This window comes from Delphinapterus leucas, chromosome 15 (genome assembly GCF_059928025.1).
Source record: "Delphinapterus leucas isolate spDelLeu-1000000601 "Yukka" chromosome 15, BTC_Dleu_Yukka2, whole genome shotgun sequence".
Taxonomy (NCBI): Eukaryota; Metazoa; Chordata; class Mammalia; order Artiodactyla; family Monodontidae; genus Delphinapterus; species Delphinapterus leucas.
In genome coordinates, this window is record NC_143143.1 from 59,748,292 (window position 1) to 59,773,676 (window position 25,385).

Consider the following 25,385-nt stretch of genomic DNA (forward strand, 5'->3'; position numbering starts at 1 on the left):
AAAATCTCACAAGGACTCAGAGGCAAAAAATATACAAATCAATTTTCACTGCAAAGTAAAGGAGCTGTTACAGTGGAGGATTCCTGGACTGAATGTCAATATTATGACATAGTATGAGTGTGTTTCGTGTTTGGTAATTGCAATCATTGTTGCTTTTGTTGTGGTCATCCATTTACAATGCTTGGTGTCAGTTTATTTATCTCTTATAAAAATAAAATACAGTGTGTGTGTGTGAAAAAAAAAAGAATGTTTAGTGCGTCTTTAGCAGGGGGTGGGGTGGGGGGGATGAATTGGGAGATTGGGATTGACATATATACACTAACATGTATAAAATAGATAACTAATAAGAACCTGCTGTATAAAAAATAAAATAAAATAAAATTCAAAAAAAAAAAGAAACATAGGTCATTACAAAATTTCTGGAAGGCTACAGCACTAGATGATTTTAAAATGTCCATTCCCTTTAACCCAGGATATACCATTACTAGGAATCTTTCTTATGGGACTAATCACAGACATGCTCAAGATTTACATATAATAATGCTCGTTACTGTGTTATTTACAGTAGGAAAAAATGGGGATAGGTAACATAGGGAATAGGAGATAGTTTATAGCAGGAAAAGAGATAATGGTTTAACCATTCAATGGAATATGATACTTTTAAAATCTTATTTTTTGAAGATTATTTAATGACATTGTGAAAATGTCCATAATATCATGTTTAGTCAAAAGCACACGATTTAAAACTATGAAGTGGTTGGTTTCCAGGTGTGGAGAAAAGTAGGATGTGTCTATCATATGCTCCGTATTTACCCATGCCTTTGTAAAATGTATGATCCCAATTCTATAAAAACAGCAACTAATAAAGAAAAGATTGGATAGAAAACTACGTTACATATTTCTGAGATTTCCTATAATTGTGAAAAAAAAGTCATCACAAAAATTATCTCCAGGCAGCCCCACAACATGCCTTTTTGAATGGGTCCTTAAGATCAGTTAGAATTCACCCAGGAAGGTAGGAGGAGTGTGGGAAGATGACCCTAGAAGGGTGAAAAGAGAAAGAGAGGATGAGGAAACAGGGAGAACACCACGTTTCACATTCATCTCATTCCTGGCAGAGAGCCCCAGAGAAGGGCGGGTTGGTTAAGATAGATTGGTAAGTAGCTATGTCTGAATACTTATTTGCAAGGCAGGAATTTAAGACAAAGCAGATAACAAGTTCGTCCTGGTCCCTCCATCATTTGAAAGCCAGCACTTTGCTCACAGCTACTTGGGATGTATGTGCCTTTCAAATGCACCATCGGGTTTGTTTCTGGTTGTGTGCCACATTCTTTCCCACCTCCCAACCTTGGGCTCTGCTCCTGTCTTGAGTGTTTCAGGAGTAGGAGTTTAGGAAAAGGAGAGACTGAGGCATTTATTTAAAAAGATGCAGATTCCCTGCCCTCCCAGCTCCCTCCACTCAAATCAGTTCTAATGTGACCTTTGAAGTTTATAAACCACCGCCCCTAGAGACAGCAACTGAGTTATGCTTACCTTTGAATTCACGGGGTCAGGAGACCCTCTCTAGAAAGTGACCCAAATCCCTACCCATTCTGCCTATTTGTCCTTCCAAATGCAGTTCAGATACCACCTCCTTCAGAAAATCTTTTCCTAACATACTCAGAGGGTGCCAACCTTACCTCTGTGCTATCTCTGCATCTTGCATGATTCAGTTATTTGACTTCTGCTCAGTAATCACCCAGCTTCTCATGCAGCTAGGAGCTCCTCTAGCGAGATTCCTGTATCTCACTCCTCTTGGTGCCCTGTGCCCAGTGCAGAGTCTGGCATGCAGTACTTACATCATGCTCACTGAATTGAATTGTTGTGGAACCTGGACACTCTTGCAGCCTTGGTTTCCTTGCTGTGGGTCTGAGCAAGCTACTCCAGGTACGTTGGGGACTAGCTAAGTATTAGTGGAGGCTGGTGGCCATGGAGAGATGCATTAGGAGCCAGGGCTCGAGTGGGGGGTATGGGTTCTGACAGCTCTTCTCCAGAACTGACCGACTCCACCTCCCTGACCACAGGGCCGGGAAATCTCCATCTGCCTTCCACCTTGGAGCTCTATAAAAGGCTACAAATAGAGTCAAGTCTGTGACTCGAGAAACTGGGGAATCAAGTTGAATGAAATAAGAAAATGAGCCAGAAATGCCAAGATAAAGATAACCTTGGCCGAACTGTTCCAAATCATTTGGTTGCAGGTCTCAGAAACCTCCTTTATAGTGGTGTAGAAGGGAACCATATTAAAGAAGCTTCCCCCAGAGTGTCCTGACTCCGAAGAAGTGAAAACTCCAGAGCCTTGTGCCTTTTAAGCCCAACCACTGTCATGAGCAGAATGGCTTAGAAGAAAATGGGCCCCACTGGATCCTGTAATGTGATTCAAAGAAAGATCTAGAAGACATTTTTGAGGTCCCCGACCTAGCCCTTCATTTTACAGATGGGAAAATAAGGTACAGAAAAGTTAAGGAATTTACGTAAAGTTAGGCATTTACTTAGAGCGTCCGAATGTCTCCAGCTGTTTACCGGTACTTCCCCCTGGGCCTCTGTTTTCTCATTTATGAAATGAGTAGGTCTCTCTCTAAGATCCCTTCCAGCTCTAATGTTCTTTGACTGGGGAGAGTCATGTTGACAGACACCTAGGTCCACCTCCAACTTGGATGCTATTTCAGTTTGACTTTGTGCAAATTGTTTCTCCGCACTGAGCTGCTGAGACAGCATCTAGTATCATAGAAAAGTTGCATTTGCTGCCTAAGTGTGAACCTAAGAACCCAGCTTTTCCACCTGGTTGGTGTCCAGCCACTCCTTTTCTGGAAAATCTCAAAGTAAGCGGTCTGAATTCTCAAACATCAGTCAGGAATAGTGATAACATTCTTTGGCATCTCTCTGGTGCTTCATAGTTTACAAAGCCGCCTGGGTTCAAATCCCAGCTCCACCATTTTCTAGTTACCTGCCCTTGGGTGAATGACTCTGTGTGTCAGGTTCCTCACCTGTAAAATGGGGTGTTCATAATAGTGCCTACTTCATTGTTTCTGAAGAGTACATGCAAGCACTCAGAACATTACCTGGAACACAACAATTGCTCAGCAAATTATTAGTTGCTGCTGTTATTATTATTAAGCACTTTCAGATGCTTAACCTCACTTGATCCTTACATTCTATTACTTTAAGCAAATCTGGACAAGGTTCTAAAAATTTTTAACATTTACAACATACAAAGATTCAGTTGGAAGGATTTCTGTTCAAACCCAAACTGTCCTTTTAATAGTAGGTTAGTAATCCCACTCTGTGCAGAAAGTGGCTCGTGGGATGGCTCCCCCACTACCCCCTGGTGGGAACCATGTTGAAGGGATGCAATAGCTCCCTTGGGAGGGGTAGCTCTTACATAAAAAGTGGGGCAAACTGAAGCTGCAGAGGATAAAATAATCAAAAAGACTTAAGTGAACATCTAGTTTCAGGCCAACCTTTATATTTCACTGCTGGGGAAACTGGGGACCAGAAACATGAAGTGGCTTTCACAAGTTCTAGAGCCAGATGGTAGTGGGGCTGGAACTAGGGCTCAGGATTCCCTGTCTGCACACCACCCAGTGCAGGTTCCCCACCCACAACTGGTAGGGAGGAGGGTGGGGAGGGACTCACAGCTCTCACTGCTTTCTGAGGACGGTTCTGATGAGGGGGGATGAGACTCCCAGGAAATATCACAGCTTTAGGGCCCAATGCCCTGCCCAGACTTGCCCCAAGGTGATTATATTTGGAATGAATTATGAAGCTAATGTGGAGTGGTAACATGAACCAGGAACCAAGAGATCTCAGGACTAATTACAAATTCAGCTTAAAGGCCCCACCTTCCTGTTCCCAGGAAGTCTTCCTTGATGGCTCCCTCCCTGAGCTCCCACAGTGCTTACTGTCTGAATCACGCACCTGGCATACCCCACACCATCCCACATTGCTAAATAGCTTCTACTAATGGCCTCCGCACTCCTTATCTCCTAGCAGCACCAGATATGCTCTCAGTGGAGGGACTGAGCCTTAAGCATTCTGGTCTCTCTGCAGTTGCTGGTGTGCAGGAGGATTACAGAAGGGTTACGCCAAAGGGGACCTCCCCTTCCCCAAACCAGTCATTTGTTGAACCAAGCATCTCCTTTTGTGAAGGAAGCCAAAGTCAGGACTGTCATTGCCCCAAGGATCAGAACAGGTTACAATGGGATTTTGGACACAGTAACAAAAGAAAAAAACAGGGAGAAGAAAAGACCTTCATTTATGAGAAGCTGGAAAAAAAACCTCTCTGTAAGTAGCCGTGCCACTAGAGAGAAACGTTGTGTACGGGCAGGTTAAGAAAGAACCTCTGAAATAAGCTTTCTCTGCTCCATTAAACCCTAGAATCCATGGGACCTTGAGTGAGTTCATACTCCTACCTCCCTTCAGAGGGGAGGGGCTGCTTACACTACCCAGTGCCATTATTGGCGTGGGGTGTTGTTTATTTGTTTTAAAAGCTTTTTCTGTTAATTTTAATATTGCTTTGACTTTATTAGTTACCCTGAGTACATTTCAGTAAAGTTGGATCTACTTATTCTGGGAATAATAAGTAATAAAGAATTTTTTTATAGACCATTTCAAAGTTGAACATCTGGAAATAAGATGGCATCTGTTATCAGGTTATCTAGACAAGTATATGCATGTGAGGGATTATGTGTGTGTATAGCCTTTAAAATGAATTCAAACAATGGATTATTGACATACGCATGTAGTACTTTATATACATAGACACATAGATATCTATGTGTATATACAGATATAGACATAATTATTTTCAGTTGCCATCTGGTAATAACTTGGCATATGGTTTAATCTTAAATAGCTGTAACAATATCTATTTTATGTATATATGCAGCTATACAAAGTTATGAATATATGTCTATAAGTTTTAGATAACTTACTTCCAGTTGGCATTTATTATATATTACATACATATGTGTGTGGATAGATTCGTGTGCACATAGCATATTTATGGTTAGAAATATATATGCCCAGTTACATATAAAGCTTCTTTTTGTTCAGTTGGAATCCAGAATAAGCTAACATGTTATTCTATCAACCACGATACACAGCAAGTATATATGCATAAGAGAAAATGTGTCGCTTTTCTCTAAGAAAACCCAAAAGTCATATGGGTTGCCTGAAGTGACGTAAGTCTATATTTATTACTAGAAAATCAATAGTTTCAGTGTTTATCTTCTAAAGTAGCATAGGGTCTAGTGGGCGCTACAAATTCAGGGAAGAGCCCAGGAATCATATCTTTCACTGGTATAACAGCCTTCATCTGGAGGCAAGATAAAGCAGACCATCAGAATTTGCAGAACTCTGAGAAGAGCTGTTTTGGGTCTTGCTAGATTCTTGCTAGATTCAGCATTTTCATTTTACACTTGATCTTAGCCAAAAGGTCAAGAAGTGATAGCATTTCCACTCTAAACCATATGTTGACATGGTACTTGCCTCCTAACTCCTGTTTGCAGCTGGGTCCCAGGAGCTGGGGAGAGCTAGGGAGAAGCTGCTCAGATGTGGTGCTCAGAAAGGGTCAGACACTCACCATACGCTGTCACTGCCTTTGTCCATGGGCCATCCTCTGGGGTCATAGTACACATCCACGCTGAGGTTTTTGTCTGTGTCATGAGCTGAGTTGAAGTTGGTGATAACTCGGGAGGGAATCCCCAAAGACCGCAGCACTGCAAGTCAAGGGCAGTCTGAGGACTTGGGGTGCAGTGGAGATGGTATCTTGGGGTACCCCACTGCTGCCCACCCAGGAAAGGCACATCACACCCAGAGTACCTGTGTTGAGGGTCCCAGCGAAGACCCAGCACTGGCCGTATCGGACTGGCCTGAAGCCAGAAATTTGCCACTGCTTGAGGATCTCCACGCTGCCATTCCAGTTCCTTGGGTCCTGGCCACCTACGTAGTTACCACTCCAGTTCCCAGAAACCACACCATAGTCATCATTGGCATTGATCTGGGCAGGAAAAAAACCCCAAAGAGATCAGCACAGAGAGTGACATGCAGAGTTCAGGGGACAAGATAAGGAGACACGGAAGGAAGCCAGGGAGCCTCCTTCAAGTGGATTTTCTGTCTTTCTGGGTGATTTGGATGATAATTGTGATAATGATCCCCCTAGGGGTATCAAGCGGTATATGAATTTAACAGTGCTTTCCTTAACATGTTTGCCCCTAATTCACATATCATTCCCAGCTCACAGGGAAAACTGAGGCTCCGGGGCTTGTCAGTGGTGAGGGATGGGCAGAAAATCAGCCTGCAGGCAATTTCTGGCCAGAACTCATGGGCAGCTGCTGTTGCCTGACTTGAGAGTCCGTGGTTTGAAGCTCTCTTTTGGTGTCTTGGTCTTCTAAAAAGATCACCTTAGAACTTTAGCAACTAACTTCTTCTTGGAAAGAATAAAGATGGACTGTTGCTTTTCATTCATTCATTCATTTATTCATTCCCTCAACTTAAGGCATGATTCTTGTATAAGTAACACAACCACGATGCAGTATGAAAAGAGCACTGGACTAGCGATCAAAAGATCTGAGTCTCTTAGTCTTAGTCTTTTATAGACTCATATTGAAATATTTAGGGATGAAATGATATAATGTCTGGGATTTATCAAACAATCTGTGGAGGAAGGGACAGAGATGAAACAAGAATGGCCTTGAGTGGGTAATGGCTGAAGCCGGTGATGGCTACGTAAGAGTTCATTTTACTTTTTCCTCTACTTTAGTGAAAGTCTGAACTTTTCCATGATAAAAAGTAAAAAGAGAATGAAAAAAGGAGAAACCTGAGAGAAAAACAAATATCGTATATTATCGCTTATATGTGCAATCTAGAAAAATGGTACAGATGAACGTATTTGCAAAGCAGAACTAGACACACAGATGTACAGAACGAATATATGGTTACCAAGGGGGGAAAGGGGGTGGTGGGATGAATTGGGAGATTGGGATTGACATATATACACTACTATGTATAAAACAGATAACTAATAAGAACCTGCTGTATAGCACAGGGAACTCCACTTTGCTGTACAGTAGAAACTAACACAACACTGTAAAACAACTATACCCCAATTTAAAAAATTTTTTTAAATAAAGTAAAATAATAGATAACTAATGAGAACCTACTGTATAGCACAGGGAGATCTACTCAATGCTCTGTGGTGACCTAAATGGGAAGGAAATCTAAAAAAGAGAGCATAGATGTATACGTATAACTGATTCACTTTGCTGTACAGCAGAAACTAACATAACATTGTAAAGCAACCTACTCCAATAAAAAATAAAAAAAAAAAGAAGAAGAAGAAACCCGAGTTGCAAGCCCAGCCTGGCTGCTTGTCAGCTGGGTGACTGCTTGTGCGGGAGTCGATTCACCTCTCTGGGCCTTCATTCTTCACCTTCCAACACAGGGAACTCTAGAAACAAGTACTCCCTCAGCTGTCTCCCAGCAGCCAAGTTTTCAGAGCTTATGAAACTTTGACTAGCACTTATCCCAACCTTACAGTGAGAATGGCTCCCTCTCTCTGTGGGGGCCACAAGGGCAAGGCCTATGAGGACGAACAGTCTGGAAATGGAAGGATCCTTGCCCAGGACAGGCTGACCCAGCCCTCCGCGGTCCCTCCGTGTGGTGGGTGAGCTCCACAGCCCCTCCAGGATGTTCTGGGCTGGAATAGCAGGATGGGGCCAGATGGGGCTCCTTCAAGATGGAAGGTTGCATGGCCCATCCCCATCTCCTGAGTCACAGGTGCATCAGCCTCCAAAGTGGTAATCAGCAGGGTCGTCTCTGACTGAAAGCCGAGGTTTCAAAGCCCCACACAGGCCATAATTCGCTCGTAGCCCAGCCCAACCAGGAGGGCTGGAGAGAGAGTGGGGAGGTACCGCTGAGGCACCCAGCTCTGAGATCAAGTGGTTTGTCTGGAGGGCAGGGGTGAGTTAGCAGCTACTGGAGCCAGCTGCCTCCCCTCCCCTCTCCTGAGCTGAGGAGGCTCAACTTCCTAAAGTGCCTGAATCCAGCTTCCCTTGACCTTGGCGTTGGCTTTAATCCACCCCCTCCTGGGCTACTTGGTTTTCCAGGTTGGGACCAGGCCCCACTCCCTCTCTGCACTCTTCCCGGCTGCCTTGGTCCCCACCATTTCCTCAGCACCTCCACATTGCCTGGGCCTCCCCACAGCTGTCCTGTGAAGTTTGGGTTAAGAAGTGCTGTCTGATGACCCCCGATATCTATCATGCAGTCAGAAGGTCATTCAAATTTCTAACCATGTAACTAGCTTGTTAGCTTGGATATTCTCCCAACTCAAAAGAGACTTGAAATGCCTAGTCCATTAATCAAAAAAAAAAAAAAAAGGTAAAGACACTCCTGAGTAATCATTTAGTTTCAGAGGGTTAAAGTTCAAGAACTCTCTGACTTTTAGCTTTTTCCTCTGTAACTTTTGAGCAGGCTATCCCTTGTTTGGATGCTTTCTGGTGGAGGTGCTCTGCACACTGACTGCAGAGCAGTGCATTCCTCCAGCATCCAGCTTATGTGTGCCTCTGAGTGCACGTGCACATGTGTCTGGGGAAGTGGGGACAGGTTTCTCACGTGGAGGGACTGGACAAGTGAAGGAGGCCCTGGGCGGGCAGCTGGAGGCCTTGTTCTGGCCAGACTCACAGGCTGAGGTTGTGAGTGAGTCACTTCAGCTCCCTGGCATCAGTTTCTGCATCTAGACAATGACTGTGTTGGCCTCTGCCCTCCCCACTGGCACTCGAGCCCTCTGTGCTGAGGATGGGATGAGTCAGAGCAAAGGAGGTTAACGCTTCAGGCTCACTCAGGAGCTTACCCCCTTTCCCAGGAGCCCCAGGGATGGAGCAAATTCTCAGCTTTGCCTCCTTCTGGTCCTGGCAGACACCCAAAGACCAAATCCTTCGTCACTGGAGGAAGGCCTCGCAATACAGTGGAAAGGGCTTTGGAGCCAGGCAGCCTGGGTCCAGTTCTGCCTTTGCCACTCACTCACTGTGTGTCTCAGGAATGTTCTGTAATGTAGAGGCTCCACGCGTGCAAAATGGGGATGGTAACAGCCACAACTATATTTTGTGAGATGTCAACCAACGCTATAAGTGGTTGTGCCTAACCCATAGCTGGGTTTGATATACAGGAATAACTAGTTATTATGGTTTTCTCATCACTCACCATTGCACTCAGCACCCGGCCAATATACTGGGGATCATCTCTGCGGGCCACATCAGTAGCAGGGTCACGGCGAAAATTCAGACTATTATCCAGCAGAGAGAGGCAAATGTTCAGAATGCCTTCTTCAAACTGTTCAAAAGGGGACCATATGTTATGATGAAAGAAATGACAAATAGTATCAGCTTATTGAAGGCACGGGGGCTACACTGGTAAGAACCATGAGCTCTGCCCAGATCCTTCTACTCCACAGCCTCCAGAGCTGAGAGAATCTGAGGAACAACCACCCAACTTGGGCTTTAACCCTGCAAACTCATCCAGAGCTCTCGCTATACACAAGGCCTTGAACTGAGGCCCCTAAAGTTAATGGCACTCCCTCACTGTTACGAACTTGAGAGCAATCACTTGGCCTGTCTGGGCCTCAATTTGTCCATCTTTATATCAGGGGATCAGACTGAGCTCATCTCAAAGTTTCCATCTAGATCTGACATTGATCTTGAGCATATTACTCAGACTTTGGGGGAACTGATTAAAAAGATAAAATGTCTCATTAAATTGGAATTTGAAGCCATTTTCACAAAATAAGACTTATTTTTGTCATTGCTTCTCAAATGGAGAAGGCCAAGCTCTTTCTTGCCTTAGGGTCTTTGCATGTGCAGTTCCTTCTACCCCCAGTGCTCTTCCCCAAGAGATCTATCTGGCCCCTTTACCTCCTTCAGGTTTCTGATCAAAAGTTCTTTTCTAAGAGAGGCTTACCCAGATCTCGCCCTTCAAAAATATCTTCCCTTCCATCCCCGGGTGCACCTTATGCCCTTATCCACCCCATCCCACTTTCTTTTTGAATGAAATTTAACACAGAACCCAACATATAAAACTCAACATATAAAATATACGGCAGATGTGTTCTGGTTGACTACAGAATGGGGTCTGGACATGGCAGAGAATGCACCTGTCCACCCCCTGCTGGACATGCAAGGTACTCCACCCAAGGCACTTCATTGTAATGTCTTCATTTGTCTACTGGAGAAAAGAAAAGGTGGAGGGAATCCCTGGATGTTTTTTAGGCTGAGCAAACCTGGGAACTCTGTGGACTCAGATGTCATACTAATGAAGGACCTTTGAAAGGTCGAATGCATACACCAGGGAAGCTTCCTCACATTCTTACCTAGAATGAAGAACAGAAACTACATTATTGTCCCAAGTGTCTCTACTGGGCCTTATCCTCATTTGTGCATCATGGTACCAATAACACTTCATTGCATCAATTTAGTTATGTGTCTGTTTTGCCCACTAGATTGTGACCTCCTCAAAGACAGGAAATCTGTCTTATCCATCTCCTGTATCCATAGTGTGCAGCTTGGGGCCTGGCACATAGTAGGTCATCAGTAAATGCCTTCTGAATGGATGAATGAAGAGAAGGCAGGTGAATGGACAGATTTGGGAACTTCCACCTATCTGTGGGGCCAGCGGCTGAGCTTCTTGGGTATAATAGGGACATTACCACCAGGCTTTATGATCTTTTTACCTGTCCATAGTTCCAGCCAATCGTGCTAATGTAACTCGTTCTTCCCATGAAGATGACGCCAGCATCTTCCTGAACATACTCCTCTCTCTCATCGTGGTTACTTATAAAGACACTATCGGCTGTTTGACACAAAAAGCAGATATTAGGGGTTATAGAGAGGACTATAGAGACCAGTCGTCCTCTCAGTCCTGAGTATCCTTCTGGGGGCTGGAGCAAGCCCCACCTGCAACCCTTCACCCAACCTCCACTGAGGAGTGAAGCCTTGGGCTATAATGCTTCCACCTCATATTATGGGAACTATGAACTTGAAAAAGAAGCTGGGATGACCTGAGAATCTGAAAATGAGACCCTTGGGAATGAAACACTTGCTTCTTCAGGCACAAGCTATCTCCACACTGCAGAATTGTGCTGTGGTCATTACACCGTACTATACAGTTTTCAAAAGCCCATGAAATCCCTGAAATAGCTCCAGAAATAGCAGCATGTCCACTTAATGGTGAGGAACTTGATGCTTAGAAGGGCAGAGTGACTGCCAGACACACAAAGCTGGTTAAGTGGCAGAGCTGGACTCAAACCCCTGGCTTCTGACTTCTAGCTTCTGTGCTGTTTCCATATTCCAGAAACTTTCCCTAATCAAACCTGAGCCCATGAAAATCATCCCCCCATCTCCTTTCCATGGGCATCACTTAGCTGATGGCTGGGAGTGTGGGTGGCTAGGTGCCTACCTTGCAACCAGGGGTTAAAGAGCAGTATGAATGTTCCAAGTTGCGTAGTGGAGTCATTGCCCTCAGAGGAGATCTCAATGCTCAGCGTGTATCTTCCTATGGGTGCATTGGCAGGACTGAGGATGGAGATGCTCAGAACATTGTTGTTGTTGTGCAGAAGTTGTGCACCCCAGCCAGTGCCACTTATCCTGTTGGAGAGTGGAAACACAGCCTTTGTCTTGGCCGACTCTGAGGGGTAAGGCCCTGTAAAAGAAGGCATAGGACAATGGAAACCAAGTAGTGTTGGCCAGACTGTGGGGAGAAACCAAATTCCAATATAACTGCCGGGGCCCTTTGGGAGACATCATACAATGAAGCATTGTGTTATGGCGCTGGAAGCAGCTGGAGAGACCACGTGGGCCAAATCCCTCTTGATGTGAAGACTGTGACCCTCAGGCTCAGAGACAGGCAGAAACTTGCTCAAGGTCACACTAAGTCAATGGTAGAGCTGGGCTAAAGCCCGGGGCCACCACCACCACCATCCCTTGGATGCACAGCCCCAAGGTCTACTCAGATGTGTGTTGGCTGGGAGAGCAGGGAGCAGGTACCTGTGGAAGCTGTGAATGTCGCACTTCTGTTACAGTCGAGACATCGGTATACGGTCAATGACATGTAGAAGAGTTGGCCTCTCCGCACAATAAGCTCCTGGCTGGAGAACTTGTCTGTGTGATGTGCCTGCTCATTGAGGCTTATCTGCCAGTCGACACTCTGGAGTCCTAAAGCCGTGAGACAGAAAAGAAGACTTGAGATCCTCAGAGGCAAGGGATGGTGGTGTGGGGGAAAAAGTGTAAGTTACCAAAGAGACTGCTTTTGGACAGGGCTCGCTGGGGAAGAATATTCTAGGAAGAATCACATGAAAATGCAAGCATAGCAAGCACTTTACAACCCATTCCCATCTGCCTTTTCAGGCTGCTGAAGCTCTGCACACACTAGTCCCACTTCCCCCTCCACCTGGCCAACTGTCACACAGCTCTCAAAGAAGTAGCTTCACCCAACTGGCCAGGAGAACTGAGTAACCAATTCTGTCCACTTTACCCTCCTTCCTTTGTGGATGGGGGCTCACGTAGAACTGGGAGGAGGCTACTTCTCTCGAACCCACCACCCTGGTTTGGCTTCCTTGCTTCTTCCTTTGTGTCTTCCCAGATACCAGGTGTCTTCTATCACTCCAACACCCAGCAAACATTTAGCTGTGTCATCTGTACTTTATATGTGCAACACCTTGGCGTTGGCCTGAGCATCTGATGCTGAGGAGGACTGTGTAACCCCGACAAGCATTTCGAGGCTGGAGATTGGGCAATCACTGGCCTGGAAGGTCTTTCAAATGCTCACTGGCAAGAGTGGTCTAAGGCCGTGAGATCCCTGGATAAGACCCTGAGGACTAACACCTCAAAATCCACCCCCAAACTTCTCAGGTGATTGTGGAGGTGAGGGAGCTAAGCTGGGAAGGGTTTCAGAGAAGAAAGATTCCAGGAGATATGAGGAGTTTAGCCAATTTAAACCTTTTGAGATATTTAATTCCTTTGAGTTACATTTGAGATGTTCACCACCCATTCTTCTGCAAATGAAAGTGGTCTCTGTCTTTATGATGTGGCCATGGCTATGATGGGAGTGGAGTAGCCCATCCCAGCACCAGGCACAGCTCTTGTTTATAGGTGTCTGTCTGTGTTCATCAGAATGTGCCTTCTGGAACTTTATATTCTGATGCCTAGCACATTGCTTGACTGTATTAGGACAGTTAGACAAACAACCGAGGGAATAAATGAGCAAACAAACATAAAACTAATGTCATGCAATGACCCTCATGACTAGAGCTCTAAATTTAGTCTATGAGGAAAGGTGTATATGGGGTATTTGTTCAATAAACATATAGAGAATACATATTATTTATAGAACACTATGTAAAGCACAATGTTGGGGGTGTGAAAATGTATGAAAGGTAGTTTGAATCCTCAAAGAGCTTCAGGAGTGCATAAGACAACATGTCAGAATGAATGGTGGAATGAGGTAAATCCAATCTCCCCCCAAAAAGGTGTCTAGGAGATGTAGGTAAGAATCACTTTCAGTTATAGGGATCAGAAAGAATTCATTGAAAATGCTGGGCCTTGAAGGAAGAGAGAATTTTGTCAGGTGCGTTCCAGACAACAGGCAGAGAGGCCCAAGGCCCAGGAGAGCAGGTGTCTCATTTGGCTAGAGCAGAGGCTTTGCACAGAGGAGAAAGGGGAGGCAGGGAGGGCGTAGCTCCAGGGTGGGCCTGGGGCTGGGGGCTCCCATCCAAGCAACTCCGGAGATGGGCAGAGGCTCGCAAGAGACACTCTCTTGAGTGGGACGCAAACTCGGGTGATGAGCCAAAGGCTGCTGCTGAAGCAGGGCTCAGGAGGTGATCTCACCTCCACTTGGAGTACTAAAGATTCATTCATTCAAATGCCCACTTGTTCATTCATTCATTGAACAAATGGTTATTGAAAAAATAAATTAAGTTTTTTTTACTCAGGGAAACTAAAACATTCATGCAATCAAAAATATCTATTGAATGAAGGGCAAGGCAAAGGGAGAGAAGGCGGGACAGAAGATGAACGCTCCTGAATGTAGACATTGAATGCCGACAGCTCAGATCTCAGGCACCCTCTGGCAAACATCAAGCTCTACATGACTTGCAGAGAGCTGGTTTGCTAAAAGCTAGGACTCTTTAGGGCAACGTCCCCCCCTTTTAAACCCCTGCCTCTTACGAACTGTGCTCACTGCCTTCTGTGCATGGGATTCGGTAGAGCTTCACTCACTGTCTTGTTTTAGAAAAAAAGAAGAGCTCTTAGAAATGTGTGGTCTGAGGTCACACAAGCCTCCCTGGAGATTCTTCCCTGCTCCCAAACCCTAAAGGATATGTGCCTTCTCCCCAGGAGAAGCTTATTATTCTTGACCATGGACTCTTTGAGAGCAGCAATTATGTTCCCAGACAGCCCTCAGTCAAGAACAGGGGTGAGGAAAGAGGGGTGACAGCGACTCCCATCTATAGCCAGCTTCTGCCTTCCCTCCAACAGGCCCACCTCCTTCTTTGCTGTGCCAAGGGTTATGCACTGTTTGCTATATGACAAAAAGATGAATCAACATGCAAAAGTACACACAGCCAGTTTACATAGGCTTGCTTAAGTCCTGAAAAATAAAACAATTCTAACTATCAGAAAAATAGTAGCGATGTCTCCCTTTCATGCCAGAACGCAGTGGCTTGTCTGCAGGGAAAATGATGAAGAAGACTGAGCTCCAGGGTGCCTTGGCTGCAGAGACACCGAAAGGAGACGAAGGGCACTTTGTGCGGACTAGGTGAAGCCCTGGGGTGACTGAGATGGTCATCTCTGCCTTTCCCAGCATAAGCCCCGGCATGAGGGAGTCTTGCTCCTTCATGGGGTGCTCGTGGGACATGCAGAGCTTCTCTGAGATGGAAGGTGAGGAAGAGCATGACACATTTGTCATCAGTCTCCTATGTGTCAACTGCTCTTACCAGTACACAGAGCACCCCTTCGGGTGCGGGGAGGAGGGGCACCTGAGCCCTTACTGCCGGAAGGGCATCGTGTGTAACCTTTGTGGCAAACAAGGACACGCTTTTGCCCAGTGTCCCAAAGCGGTTCACAATTCCGTGGCAGCTCAGCTAACCGGCGTGGCCGGGCACTGAACACCCGCCTGCCTGCCAGGGTGAACACACAGCCAGCTTACCCCTCTTAAGTGCCAAACCTTTTTTTTTTAACCATTTTTTATCATTTTTGAAGATCAATGTTTGTTGAATTGAGAACATTGTTGACCCTGGCTTCTGTCAGGGTGTCTATCTTTTGAAGCTCATCCCGTCCCCTTTTAATCTGCTGCTTCTAATCTCCGTGGTCCGAGAATTTGTGAAACCAGTGTTGTTAGGAGTGTATGTAACCTGAGTCAATAGGCTCTGAATGGTGGCCAAGGGCCTCTCTTATGGCATTAAAATGCATGGACTTTGTGACAGCACTTTCAGTGGCTCAGAAGCCATTCTTCACAGAATCATGGAATCGAATCTGGAATTTTCCTGCTGGAAAGGACCTAAAAATTGGTCTAGACCAATCCACTGGTTTTCCAACAGATGAAACAGGACCAGAGAGGTTAAATGACTGGGTCAAAAATCACATAGCTGTCTGGTGCCAGAGCTAGCCTAGAGTAGAGTTCCCTGACCCCAAGCCCCGTGCTCATTCCACTACCTCTCACACCTCACAACATTTTCCTCAACACTTGAGGGCCCAGAAAGTCTGGTCTTTCCAGAATAATGAGCCCAGGGGAATGCTAAGAAATCATCTGGGGAAGGAAGCAGAAGATTTGGCAGGAGCTTCAGAATACTTGGGAGATACGGAAGGGACAAAGGAACATAATCCATGGTGTACTCATTGCCCCCTGGGGTACCATATCTGGATTAAAGTGGCCCTGCTCCTTTGTGGCCTTCCCCTTCCCCGTTCATTGCCATCAGTGAGAAATAGTGGTGCTCCTGAGTAAAGGTTTGCATTTGCATCTTAGCCTCAATAGCTAGCGTCCCCAGAGAAGCAGCCGACTGGAGCTCATCTGCAACCTCCGGACTCTCAGGAGAAAGACGGAATTCCAAGGGAGCTGTTAACTCTGAAATGTACTTGGGAAGTAGGCCGAGCTAGAGGGCATTGGGTCTACTAAGTGTTATCAAGTTCAAGTAGAAAAGACAGTCTTTGTCTTTCTTTTAGTTTTTGTCTTTCCTTTATGTTTTGTGATTTCCTCATGGCCTAGAATGTAAAATTGATCGTTTAAAGTTTTGCTCTGAATAAATATTTACCTTTTGCATTGCTAAAAAAAAACCCCCAAAACAGTACACAGAGCACCTTACACCTGTCATCGATGAAATCTTACAGAAATTGCAAACTGAGGGGGGGATTAGCAGATACACACTACTATATATAAAATAGATAAACAACAAGGTCCTACTGTATAGCACAGGGAACTATATTCAATATCTTGTAATAACCTATAATGGAAAAGAATATATATATATGTATAACCGAATCACTTTGCTGTATGCCTGAAACTAACAGAACATCGTAGATCAAGTATACTTCAACTAAAAAAAAAAAGAAAGAAACTGATACCTTATTCGAAGTCATATACCTAATGATTGGCAGAGACAGGATTCTGAACCCAGGTCTTACTGACCCTCCCTGTTGCCATGGTCCCCTGTTCTCCACCTGGGAGGGGGACCCAGATGGTGAGAAGCCCTCACTGTGCATTGTCCTCCCTTCTGGCATTTGCATCCTGACACGGAGGAGAGAGTGAGCACCTGGAAGGGGAAATGTGTTCCAAAGGGCATTCTTCATGGGAGGTGAGTAGAAGAGGAGCATCCCTGAATCCCGAAGGGGGACGGCATGCTGAGTGCACCCAAAGCCCCCAGGTGGCTCCTGCCTCCCTTGGTCACCGCCCCACGTGTGAGCCCTAGGATCGTTTCTGCCAGCCCCAAATCAAGGATCTGATGATCCTGTCTGTGGATTATCCAGGGCCTTTGTTCTCCCACCCACCACCCCTTGGCATAGCACTAATCACAACCAGAGTGTTCTAGAAAGGATAGGGCAGGGGGTAGGGGAGGTGCACAGCCATCCACGTTTCTTCTTGAGTTTACAACTTCATGGATGTTTATGAGCCTCAGAGCTGTTTTTTACACCTGCCTGGATGAAGGGCAGGGATGAAGGGAGAGTGGCTTCGCCCTTACAATTGACTCATCAACACAGACTCTCAAAAACATCAGAGGGAGAAGCCTTGGAGACCGAGCATCTCCCCACACCCTTATTCTGGCTGTGAGGACGTGGAGGCCCAGGAGGTGGTTTGCCCACAGTGGGATGTTTCTGAACTCTCATCCAGGGCCCGTCTCACAATCCCACACCGCCTCCTTGAGTCACTGCTTAACTCTACCATCAGGCTGGGGGCAATTTCCCCAATTTTTTTATCCTGAGAATATCAGTGCCACCAGCAACACTAATGTGGTAGCAACTGACAAATGTCTATCTCAGGGCTTCCCTGGTGGCGCAGTGGTTGAGAGTCCGCCTGCTGATGCAGGGGACACGGGTTTGTGTCCAGGTCCAGGAAGATCCCACGCGCCGCGGGGCAGCTGCGCCCGTGAGCCATGGCCGCTGAGCCTGCACGTACGGAGCCTGTGCTCCGCAACGGGAGAGGCCACAACAGTGAGAGGCCCGCGTACTGCAAAAAAAAAAAAAAGTCTATCCCAGTATTCACTTGCTCCTTCTTTCTTGGTAATAAAATCCCCCATGTTAATGGCCAGGCTCCCGTGCAGCTGGGGTCATGTGAATGAGTTCTGGGCAATGACTTGTAGGTATAGTGATGTGTATTAACTTCTAGGAAACCTCTTTTTCTTAAATTGAGGTGAAATTCACTGTTTTAGCCGTTTAAAGCATACAATTTGGTGGCATTTAGTACATTCACAATGTTGTACATCCATCACCACTATCTAGTTTCAGAACTTTTTCATCAACCCCAAATATATCCCCCAGTCATCTGCAGTCACGCCCTATTCCCCGCTGACTGCAGCCCCTGGCAACCATTAATCTACTTTCTGTTCTCCTGGATTTGCCTGTTTTGGTCATTTCATATCAATCGAGTCACACATGTATGTAGTCTTTGAGTCTGGTTTTTCACTTAGCATAATGTTTTCAAGGTTCATCCATGTGGCAGCATTTATCAGTAGCTCATTCCTTCTTTATGGCTGAATAATATTCCACTATGTTTATATACTGTATTTTGTTCATCCATTCATCAGTTGAGGGATATTTGGGTTGTTTCTACCTTTGGGCTCTTGTAAATAGTGCTGCTATGAACATTCATTTGCAAGTATTTGTTTGAATACCTGTTTTCAATCCTTCTGAGGAAACCTCTTTTTCAAAAGTTGGCAAGTGCCCTTAGCCTGCTCACTTCCATCTTCTTCCACCTGCTGCCCGGGGTGTGGGTGTGATGTAGACTCAACTCTAGACCACGCATGCCCTCAGGACATCAGAGTGGGGAACTGCACAGAGCCCAGGCCCCTGGGGATTGTGCAGCTGTCCTCTCCACCAGAATGGCCTACATCCAGGCCTATTGTGTAAGGAAGAAGTAAACTTCTGTCTTGTTTATTTCTCTAAGCCATTGTTATGTGGGGTTCACTGTCATTCACAGCTAAACCTAATTACATATACCTGATAATGTAACCTCCCCTTCTTCTGTGGTCCACCTTTGGCAGGGGTAACATGAGAAGCACAGAACAGATTCCAAATTGTGAAAGCGGGCTCACTAGGCAACCGTCTCCATCCTTATCAGCTGGGCTCTGTAATCGAGTCACCTGCAGCAGGTGGGGAGGATGACTTGGCTGCAGGTGTGGGACTGGGGTTTTCACTTGCTGTTTCCGGGAGGACCACAGAGACCTGCTGGCAGGTGCCCATCACATAATGATACTCTAGGGGCTGCATCTTCCCCACCTGCCCAGACCCTATTCCCTAGGTCTCTTCTCTAGACTAAGATTTTTTTTAATCTTACAGATTTCTAGAGTTAATTAGGGCTGAGAGATATATTAAAAGTCATCTAGCCAAGTGTCTTCAAGCTTTTTGTTAGAGACTTCATTAATACAGAAATACATTTTGTACATTGCTTACACACATGGGTCTATGATTGACGTAAAGTTTCACAAAATAATACTAACCCTTACTATGTACAATGCACTGATATTTTCTGTTTTTCTTTTTTAATTTGCTGATCACAATCCACTAAACTGATTTCACAACTTGCTAATGGGTGACAACTGGCAGCTTGAAAAACAGTGATGTGATCCAATATTCCCATATGACAGGTAAGAAAGCTGAGGCATTGGAAGGGGAAGCCATCTGCTGAGGTCACAGGGTAGTTTAGAGGCAGAGCTTGGCTCAGAAACCAGGTCTTAGATCTTGGTCACTGGTGGGCTGTGAGTCATTCCCAATGCCCCCCTCAGCTCCAGGCACCGGGATGTTTCCAGCTCCTGGCAGGACCCCCACTCGCTCCAGCCCTTGCCACTCTCTTCTTTCTCTCTCTCTAGCCTGTGCTGCTTCCCTTCATCTTTCCCCCACATTCAGACATTTTCAATTCCTGTGCAGCATGGGTGGTACAATTTCTTGGCACCCAGGTCGTGGGGAAATGGGGGTTCCCTGGGTGGCTGAATGAGGGGCTGCTGAGGATCCCGGGATGACTGAGCCCTGAACGGATGGTCTGAGCAGCCTTGAGCAAGGTCTCAGCATCTCTGTAGAAGGGGACAGTGAAACCAAACCTCCTCCCTTGTAGGGTTTTTGTTGGGATCCCACGTGTGCCCATCACTAGGGCCTGGCCCTCTGGCAGGGGGATACAAATGCCTTAGGATCCCACACATAATGGCACCAGCAACACAGGATAGAGGAGGGTTTGAGCTTTCTCATGGGCTGCCATTGAGGGCCTCAGATGTGCAGACACTGCTAAGCATGTGTGAGCATGTGTCCTTTCATAGTTACAAACCCTTCTATGTTGTCATTCTCATTTCACAGATGAGTGATTTGAAAGTCCAGTCAGGTGATGTCACTTGCCAAATGTCACTTGCTCAGGCAGAGCCTGGCCTGAGCCCAGACTGGGAGCTGGTGCGGCCTGACCACACACAATTTCCACGCTGCCACCCTGCAGCCAGCTGAGGTCGTGGTGGTGGCAGAGAGAAAGGGCCACCCACAGCTTCCTCCCCGCCTCGATATTATATGGTCAGCATGAGAGGAGAGGAAGGAAGAAGGATTCTGGGCCCCCTTCACTTCCAGAGAGAGTTTAGGATCTCTTAGACCCTCACTGAGTACAAGGATCATTTGGAGAAGTCATTAGCCTAAGCTCCACCACTGACCCACGAAATCAGGATCTCGATCTCTGCGTTAGGGACAGCGTTGATTTTTTTCCTTAAACTCTCCTGGTGATTCTAATTCGGAGCCAGAGCCAGGACTGAGAATCACTGCCTTAGGCCTACATAGCGTTTACACTAATCAAAGCTCCTTTCAGTGAATTCTTTCAAACCCTGAGCCACACAGCCGCTCTGGGAGGGAGGCAGATGGGGCAGTCACCATCTCCTGTTTACAAAGGAGGAAAACAGGCTGAGAGACGAGTGCAGACTCCTTCGGAATCCCCCTCAGCCCCTACCAGAGACCTGAGGCCCCGTTCCTTACTTCAGCAATAGGGGAAAGCATTTCCTCACTTCAGCTCACACCCCAGGCCAACATGTGGGCCCTGGGGAAGGAACCATTGCTCCATCTGTGGAGCGCAGCCCAGCAGGATGGAGGCTAAGCCGAGAAGTTATCTGAGGTGAACAGAGCAGCACGGACACAGCGCAGAGGCTTGGAAATGGGGAAAGAGCCGCTGGCATCCCAGCTCCCAGGAAAGGGTTTCTGTGTAGACCCACAGCCCAGAACGGCATGGGTCCTCTGCAGACTGGGGCTTGAGGCCAGAGAGGGTAAGTCCTGAAGCCAGCGCTCTGCCCAGCAAAGCGGCTGGCGGGAAAGCGCACCATCCCAGCGGGACAGGGCGTCAGTCCCCAACACAGAGGTTCTGGCCTCCTGCAGGCAGAGGTCTGCATCCAGGTTTGAACCTTGGGGATCCTGCCTCTGACCCAGGGCCTCCGAGTGGCTTCAAGGATGGGGAACAATGCTTCCCCTCCACACTGGGCCCAGCGTCTGTGTCCACAGCCTGCATTCCTGTCTGGCGTGGGGCTCTGGCCTTGGTGCCTGGCAGGCAGATGGTGCCCGACCACTCTGTGCAGAAGGCTGCCAGGCCTTCCTCCACCACATCATCCCCCACTCCGGGAGGCGGAGTAACTGCACACCCCGGATTCCAACACGAACCTTAACTTGGGAGCTAGACGCAGCCCTCTCAGACCAGCATGCTGCGACCCCGATAGTCCCCTGGGTCACACGTGCCCAACCACCCACGTTTCTTTTCCTGTTCCCTCTCCCCAGAACACTCCTCATTCCACAAAACTACTTTTTTAAAAATAATTAATTAATTTGTTTTTTTGGCTGCGTTGGGTCTTCATTGCTGCGCGCGGGCTTTCTCTCGTTGTGGCGAGCGCGGGCTACTCTTCGTTGCGGTGTGTGGGCTTCTCATTGAGGTGGCTTCTCTTGTTGCAGAGCACGGGCTCTAAGTACGTGGGTTTCAGTAGTTGTGTCATGTGGGCCCAGTAGTTGTGGCTCGTGGGCTCTAGAGCACAGGCTCAGTAGTTTTGTCACACAGGCTTAGTTGCTCCGCGGCATGTGGGATCTTCCCAGACCAGGGCTTGAAGCCGTGTCCCCTGCATTGGCAGGCGGATTCTTAAGCACTGCACCACCAGGGAAGCCCCCACAAAACTACTTCTGACTGAGTCCAACTCATCGTCCATACCAAGTGCCACCTGGGTCCCAGGGTCTTTCCTATCCCAAACCATGGCCAAGATTAATCCCCTCCTCCTCTTGGCCCCCTGGCTCTTGCTTGGATTTGTAACACAGCCTAATGACAATCCACTTCGAGCCCCACGAGGGCAGAGACCACAGCTCATGATCTCTGTGCTCCACTGCACCTCGTGGCTCTTTCCCTGGGTGTCCAGTAAGTGAACGCGTTCATTCAGGAACCATTTTCTGAAAACTGCTTGGCTGACTGACCAGGACGGGCCAGGAACTCAGGTGTGAGAGCTTCAAAGGAGTGAAGGTGTTTCCCTGTCTATCTTTTTAAAAATTTGATTTTCTCTGAACTGACCATCGTCCACATTTCACTGTGACCTTAGAACATCTGGTGGATCCAGAAGTTGAGCCTTAAGAGCTCAATTCCACGAGTCACAGGCGCTGACACGCTGGGCCCCTCAGGATGTCATGCAGGTCTCCCGGCGGGCAGGCTGTTGTGGGTGCACACGCCCCCAGAGGGTGAGCCTCTGCTGGGGCCCATTGCTCTCTGTCCTGGGTGCCCTTTCATGGTGAGAGAGCTGTCAGTACTGGAAGGAGCCTGGAAGTCTATCCATTTTAAGCCCTTTGTCTTGAATCGGGAGCCTGAGGCTCAGCGGCAGCAGAGGCTCAGGCTCAGATGAGGAACCAGGTTCAGTGCTGCTTTCCTGTGTCGCAGATGTCACCCGCACTCATGGATAAGCTCGGCTCTGATAGTAGGACACAGTGGAAAGGGCGCTACTAGAACCAAGTCTGGGCCCTGCTATCAGCTTTCTGTGGGACCCCGGTAAGTGTCTGTACCTTCCTGGGCCACCATCTCCTCCAGAGGGAGGGAGATGGCCTGGCTGACAACTGGCATCCCCTCTTGCTAAAGTCTACAGGATCCAAAGCTCCCCTTCTTAGCAACCCAGCACTGCTGCATGCTCACGGGAGGAAGCTGGGGATAAGGGAATGGTCCTTTTTGCTGCCACCCTGTCCTGGTCTTTGTGACTTCTGAAGTAACCAGCATTGCCTGTTTGCATCGTGCTCATCGATTTCTTGGGCAAACCTTCCTGCAGACCTAACCACCATTCACAGTATTTTACCGGTTTGACTCTTGCCTTGTTTGGATTTGGTGTAGCTGCCAAACCACTGGGCAGAGCACCCATGACAGGCAATAATTAGCCTGCTGCTTAGCAGGGGCGCCGTCAAAGCCGAGCCCAGTCCTCAAAGTGACCGCAGAGCCAGAGAACCTGAGCTCCCCAGCAGTGATTTTTCACCCCCTTCCCAGGGGCCGGTGGTAGGAACTGTCCTCGGCACACCTGCTCCCTTCTGCTCCTGGCAGTTCCAGCTCACCAAGTCACTTTTAAAGAGCTTGCTGGTGCTTCCGGATGTGTAGTTTACTTAGGAGAATTCCGGCGCTGCCGATGGTTTCTTTTAAATCAACTCACATGCTGTCACTCCCTCCCTCCCTTGTAGCCCTGAGATGCACTTTTCTTTGCCAGAGTGACAGACAGCTGGTAAAACTGCACTGAGAAACACAGAAAGCAGGTACCAGCTGGCTTGAAAAGGCAAAGCTTGTCTGTCTGTCTAAGGGGATGTGACCTCCAGCTGCGCTGAAGACCCTGCTCATTATTCAGGACTCCATCCCAAACACGCTCTATCTCCGGGACCATGCTAGAGAGAATAGGCAGCCACTGAGAAAGAGAACCCTAAAATATCAAGGTCTAGCCTTCAGAGTTCCCAAGGCAGCTGTCCCGAGCTGGACACTCTTGCCTCTCAGTCGGCCCAGAAGCATGGGCATCCAATGAGGGCTGGCAGAGAAGATTCTATGTACTCACCAGACATGTTTCACCTTCCTTTGCTTCCTCTCTGGGTTCGTCTGGGAATGGCACAGATGGTGTGGGGAGACTGGCCGCTGGGATCACCTTACCATTTATAGAAGCTTCTCCTACACACCCCAGTGAGAGTTCTAATGAGGTGGGTGGGGCACCCACCTCATTACAGGTCCTTCCTCTAGTACCTGTAAGCGTTTCACTAACCACATACTTGTCACCCAATGGAAGGTCATGCTGCTTGTGCAAGACCAGCTTGGGGAGAAGAGGGGAGATAAGAAAAAACATGCAGAGTTTGAGTTTATGATTTTTTTTTCAAGATGAACAACTTCCTGGATCGTAGGGTTTAGGAAATGATGTCATGCTTTTCTTTTTTTTTTTTTTACGGTACGCGGGCCTCTCACTGTTGTGGCCTCTCCCGTTGCGGAGTACAGGTTCCAGACGCGCAGGCTCAGAGGCCATGGCTCACGGGCCCAGCCGCTCTGCAGCATGTGGGATCTTCCCGGACCGGGGCATGAACCCGTGTCCCCTGCATCAGCAGGCGGACTCTCAACCACTGCGTCACCAGGGAAGCCCGATGTCATGCTTTTCTTGAAGTAGTTTGTCCAGAGCTGATGCTGAGAAGTCCCTTGGGGATGTCAAAGAAATGTCTCCCCAGAATCCAGAGCAGAAAATTGCCTAGTCCTTTCTCACCATCTGCACACGCTGATGGTCTCCACTTGCATGAGGGGCGTGAGATGCTCATCATGGTTCACTGTTCAGGTTGCAGTGTGCCAGAAAGTGCATTTGATTTGGGGTTAGAAGCACTCAGTTCCGATGCTGGCTGGGTCCTGGGCTATCACTAAACCTTGAAACCTTGGAAGCCTCGTCTGACTAGAGTGGAGGCATGCCCACCCTTCTCAACTCGATAAGTGGGGGAATAATCAAATAGGTGATGTGAGTGGAAAGTGCATGGATGTGCACCATAATGGATTAAATCCAGTTGTCACCTGGAATCAAATGTCAGTTTGATTCAGATGTGGGGAGGGGCAGGGGGGGACTGTTCTTTTTAATGAGGCAGTGGGGACAGCCCCTGAACCTGTAGCTGTGGCATGCTTTCATTCTGGCTCTGCCATGTACTCTCTGTAACACTGGAGGGTAAGTCACGGACCATCTCTGAGCCTAGCTTCTATACTGGTTAAATAAAGGAGAGGGAGACTCTCATTCTACGTATTTTATTTGCTTGTTTGTTGTTTTAAGGGGATATATTTTTCAAAAGATCCTATTGTGGCTGTTTACAAGTTCCAAGGTTTCCTGTGATAGACAAGGGACTGTTAAAAAATGATAATGCTCCAAGGGTTCATGACAGAGTGGAGACTTCTCAAGGCTTCCCCCAGACTTGGAGTGGGAGGGAAGCACCATGACATGGTTAGGTCGTTAGGGAGAAGGTGGGAATGCTGGATCTTGAGAAAAGTGAGACTGAATAGACAGGAGAGTGGGAAAAGAGGCATCCGCATTGTGTCTCTGTGCTCTGGGCTCCCACAGCACTTGGTACATTTTAGGGCCTCTCTTACCAAATGCATCTCCCTGCACTGGGGCAATCTGGTTAGGTCTGTCACCATCA

The 25,385-nt window shown here is 47.3% G+C and overlaps 1 protein-coding gene across 2 annotated transcripts in view; it reads right to left on the minus strand.

Moving 5' to 3' along the window:
- Positions 1–23,897, minus strand: part of TGM3 (transglutaminase 3) — a 46,373-nt gene extending 22,476 nt beyond the window's left edge. Inside the window, exons 1-8 of one of the 2 annotated variants that reach the window (XM_089896641.1) lie at positions 23,789–23,810; positions 14,194–14,199; positions 12,072–12,239; positions 11,485–11,727; positions 10,760–10,878; positions 9,238–9,366; positions 5,860–6,037; positions 5,621–5,756 (exon numbers count right to left, since the gene is read on the minus strand). In XM_089896641.1, the coding sequence (XP_089752767.1) occupies positions 5,621–5,756; positions 5,860–6,037; positions 9,238–9,366; positions 10,760–10,878; positions 11,485–11,727; positions 12,072–12,239; positions 14,194–14,199; positions 23,789–23,795 (986 nt within the window). In that variant the 5' untranslated portion in view covers positions 23,796–23,810. Of the gene's footprint in view, positions 1–5,620; positions 5,757–5,859; positions 6,038–9,237; positions 9,367–10,759; positions 10,879–11,484; positions 11,728–12,071; positions 12,240–14,193; positions 14,200–23,788 lie in introns of both variants that reach the window. The other variant, XM_022592966.3, reaches the window with a different exon arrangement.
- Between the last annotated feature and the right edge of the window lie 1,488 nt (positions 23,898–25,385).